The following is a 4,097-nucleotide window of genomic DNA, read 5'->3' on the forward strand; positions in this document are numbered from 1 at the left end:
GTTTGGAACCAATGTAGGCAATCGAACTACTGGCAAAACTCTTGGAAAGCAGTCAGGAGGTCTGCAAAAAAAATAATAAAAAATAAAATTTAAAATTAAAAGAACCAATTAAATTTTTTAATAAACCTAAACCTAATCCCAAACTGTTATGGGATCTTTCTTTAGGGTGTGTGGTAGCAAAATCGAAGAGTCTAATGCAACAATAGCCATAGATTTGGCTAAGATGCATTTGGTTTTAAACCCAGCACTCAGCTGTGCTGTCTACTTAGCTTAGTTACAAAAATAGAAGGAATAATATGGGGGGAGGGGACGAACATCCCTTGGCAGTTAAGTGAGCTGAACTCTTGGGAGCAAGTTGTCAAGAACAGAATATAAATTAAGGAATATCTCATTCACACAGCCCATAGCATCGGTCCTAAGGACCATCAGAAATGAAATTTAGACCTGGAATAAAATCCAGTTTGTGGTAGAGCTACCAGGGAGGCTGCTGAGAGACTTTCTGGGTGTGCAGAATCAGATTAAGTTAAAATTAAACAAAAGGACAAAGGACTAGGGTGGCTGGTGGTGACATGATAAAAGTCCTGCTCCTCTGGGTGACTCAGGGTACCTGCTTTCATTGTTGTGAAACTGATCAGTTGAAAGCTCTAAGAGGGGGATTCAGCATCTAGACATATCAGTCAGAAAGAGTTAAAATAATTCCCGGGCATCCAAGACACACCCTTGGCAACGATGGTCCAAGGCTTTGCAGGCTGTGTTTGGTATATTATTTCCTCGTACAATATGGCTAATTTAACTCCTTACAGGTAGGTATCTGTGCTGATCTTACAGGTAGAGACTGTACACCAAAATGGCAGACCCTAGTGAACAGTTTCCCTTGTCCAGTCTGTCAGGTTACAGGACTCCATGGGTGGGGCCTCCCAAATAACTCACCATTATGGGGGCAGTGTTGTCTGTGCAATAACAGCCGTTACGTGTGCAGCTAAAGTGTGGATAAGGGATCAGGAAACTGTCCACTGCCCCTTCCTCAGTTTTCATTCTGTAATTTACAAAACTGATGTGTGCACAAGTTCGATAAAGTTAATTTGTCTCTATGACATTCAGTACAGTTCCAGATCAAGCATCCAGAGTCTGTGTGCATGGAAGCTGTACAAGCTTAGGTTGGGAATAAATGTGAGAGGGTTGGGACTGCCAACGAGATGCTGATTGTCCGTCCAGTTTGCCCATGTGCTAACTGTCCCATTTGTTGCTCATTCAACACAGGGTTATCTACTGGATTGAGACAGTCAAACAAGGAATCCCGAATAACCATTTACTGATATTAGTAGGTTTACAGTACCGTCAGAAGAACTCTTCCCTGAGAGAAAGCCCCATTGAAATGACCAGAATAGGATTCTGAGGAGACCTGCTGAGGATTGTTCTCTAAAATATTTCCTCTACTCACCCCTACAGGTAACCTGCAATTTGATATTGAGAGAAAAATGCCTAACCTTACCTCCACATCTGAATTTCTGCTGCTGGGATTTTCAGAAGTTCGAGAATTACAGATCTTATATTTCTTTGTCTTCTTAGCAGTATACTTGGTAGCAGTCACTGGCAATCTTCTCATCATCATTGCTGTAGTGCTGGATCCTCACCTGCATATGCCCATGTACTTCTTCCTCATGAATTTGGCCATTCTGGATATTGGCTCAATTTCTGTCATGTTACCTAAAGCGATGGCCAATTTCCTCATGAATAGCAGGTCAATTTCTTATGCAGGTTGTGTGGCTCAGGTTTTCTGCTTCTTCCTATTTGGAGGGTCAGATTTTGCCATCCTCACAGTAATGGCACATGATCGGCATATTGCTATTTGCCATCCATTGCAATATGAGGCAATCATGCATGAAGGAGCCTGCATTCGGATGGCAGCCAGTGCATGGATTTCCAGTATACTTTATGCCACCTTGCACACTGGTGGCACTTTTGCCATCACCTTCTGCTCCAATGTAATCAATCAATTCTTCTGTGAAGTTCCACAGTTAGTAAAGCTTTCCTGCTCAGACTTATATCTAATTGAAATTGGAATTCTTCTGTTTAGCTGTGGCTTATTTGGAGGATGTTTTATCTACATCATTATAACTTATGTGAAGATTTTTGCAGCAGTACTCAGGATGCCTTCTGTGAATGGTCGCAAAAAAGCCCTCTCCACTTGCCTTCCCCACCTCACTGTGGTGTCTCTGCTTCTTTTCACTGGAATCTTTGCCTATGTGAGGCCTCCTGGTGACACTTCTTCTGAGATGAATGTAATTTGTGCTGTGATGTATGCTATATTACCTCCATTGCTGAATCCATTCATCTATAGCATGAGAAACAAAGAAATCATGACATCATTGTCAAAGCTCACTGATTTTCAACATTTTATGCAAACCAGCTCCAGGAAAATTCTTCTAGTAAAACTGGGCTGAACTGTCTTCTCTAGTTTATTGTGTTTATTGGTTTTGTACCCTAGGCTATGCATGGTGCTATATCCTGGGCTATACAGGAAATAATTGTTTGGATGTTGTGAAGTACAAGCAGAAGGTGATGGGACAGGTAGAGGTTTTTCACTTTCCTCTTTTATCAGTACCCACCTGTGAGGACTGAAGATGTGATGTTGGGGGGATAGAAGTCCCCCATGGAACAAAAGCCATTTGAAACAGATAATGACAGTTAGGAGAAGGAATACATCTATACAAGCCCCCTGCCAGTGATGCCATGTGGTTTTCTTTCTAAAAAAATTATCCAAATATATTTAAAAATTCAACATTTACATGTTATAAAGACTGGAAACTCAAAAGAATGTGAAATAACTAAAAAAATCCGATAAAAATAATATAATAAGTAAGGTAAAGGTAAAGGTTCCCTTGCTCGAAAGCCAGTCGAATCCGACTCTAGGATTGCGGTGCTCATCTCCGTTTCAAAGCCGAAGAGCCAGCGCTGTCCGAAGATGTTTCCGTGGTCATGTGGCCGGCCTGACTAAACACCAAGGCGCACGGAACACTGTTCCCTTCCCACCGAAGTGGTACCTATTTATCTACTTGCAATTTCTTGCTTTCGAACTGCTAGGTTGGCAGGAGCTGGAACTAGAGACGGGAGCTCACTCCGTCTTGCGGCACCCAGGTCTTGAACTGCTGAACTACCGACCTTTCACAGCCTGCAGTTCAGCATCTTAACCACTTGAGCCACCGCAGCTCCACTATATAATAAGTACTAAACACCTAATACAATATGTATTCAAAATCATAAGATCTCAAAAATCTTTGTAATCTCGCCATTCTTCAAGCACCTGTAAACATAGGTTTCACCATTTACTATATAAGCATATCTCTATACCAGGGTTCAGAGGGCAGAATATCTTTTTCTGACAGAAATTATAGCACAGGAAACCAGACACTAACAAAATTATGATAGTTTATTTTTTGAAAAAGGGGTTGCCAAAGTCACTGTTATTTTAGACAGTACAAAATATGACCATATTCGAATATATCACAATTGAATATTTAAAGGTAACTCACTTTTCCAGTTTGCAGTTACTATGTTCCTCTCTATGGACAGCAATATTGAGATTAATTCAGCCTCTGATTTATCTGCTATACCATCAAGTCCAAATTCTAACTAAAACATTTGTAGGGGAAATGGCAAGGAAAGATTTGTTATTTGTTATTTGGAATATGTGATCCTTGATCTGACACCAGAACCTTTGTAAAGCAGGACACAGATAATGGCAGTTAGGAAGAAGAATGCATCAATAGGACCCCCCTGACAGTGATGCCATAAGGTTTTCTAGCTTCAGAGGAAGGCATCTTGCACCTTATCTCCAACCTAATTATTCTGTCTGTGTACCACACTCATATGTGCGCGTACACACACACACACACAAAGGAAGGTACTTTATACTGAATCAGACCATTGGTTCTTTAAGGTCTATCTTTTCTAATCCGGCCCCGCACGAGACAGCCAAGCGTGCCTCGTGGGGGCCGCGTTTGCCTCCTCATGAGGAGGAGTAGCAGACAGGCTGCGGTGGAGCTTCTGCTCCAGCAGGGGGAGCGGAGCCTGGCAGCCTTAATAGGCTTGCTCCG

General features: G+C 41.8%; 1 protein-coding gene across 1 annotated transcript; it reads left to right on the plus strand.

The window, feature by feature from the left end:
* The first annotated feature begins 1,478 nt into the window (after positions 1 to 1,478).
* Positions 1,479 to 2,444, plus strand: LOC107117736 (olfactory receptor 14I1-like). The gene has a single exon (XM_015419901.1). It carries the CDS (start codon positions 1,479 to 1,481, stop codon positions 2,442 to 2,444), a length of 966 nt encoding a protein of 321 aa, XP_015275387.1.
* The last annotated feature ends 1,653 nt before the right edge of the window (positions 2,445 to 4,097 follow it).

Source organism: Gekko japonicus, unplaced genomic scaffold, assembly GCF_001447785.1.
Source record: "Gekko japonicus isolate JY-2015 unplaced genomic scaffold, Gekko_japonicus_V1.1 scaffold3284, whole genome shotgun sequence".
Taxonomy (NCBI): Eukaryota; Metazoa; Chordata; class Lepidosauria; order Squamata; family Gekkonidae; genus Gekko; species Gekko japonicus.

Excerpts from the sequence above, each read along its gene's own strand:
- LOC107117736 (XM_015419901.1), top strand. The coding sequence starts at position 1,479 with ATGCCTAACCTTACCTCCACATCTGAATTTCTGCTGCTGGGATTTTCA.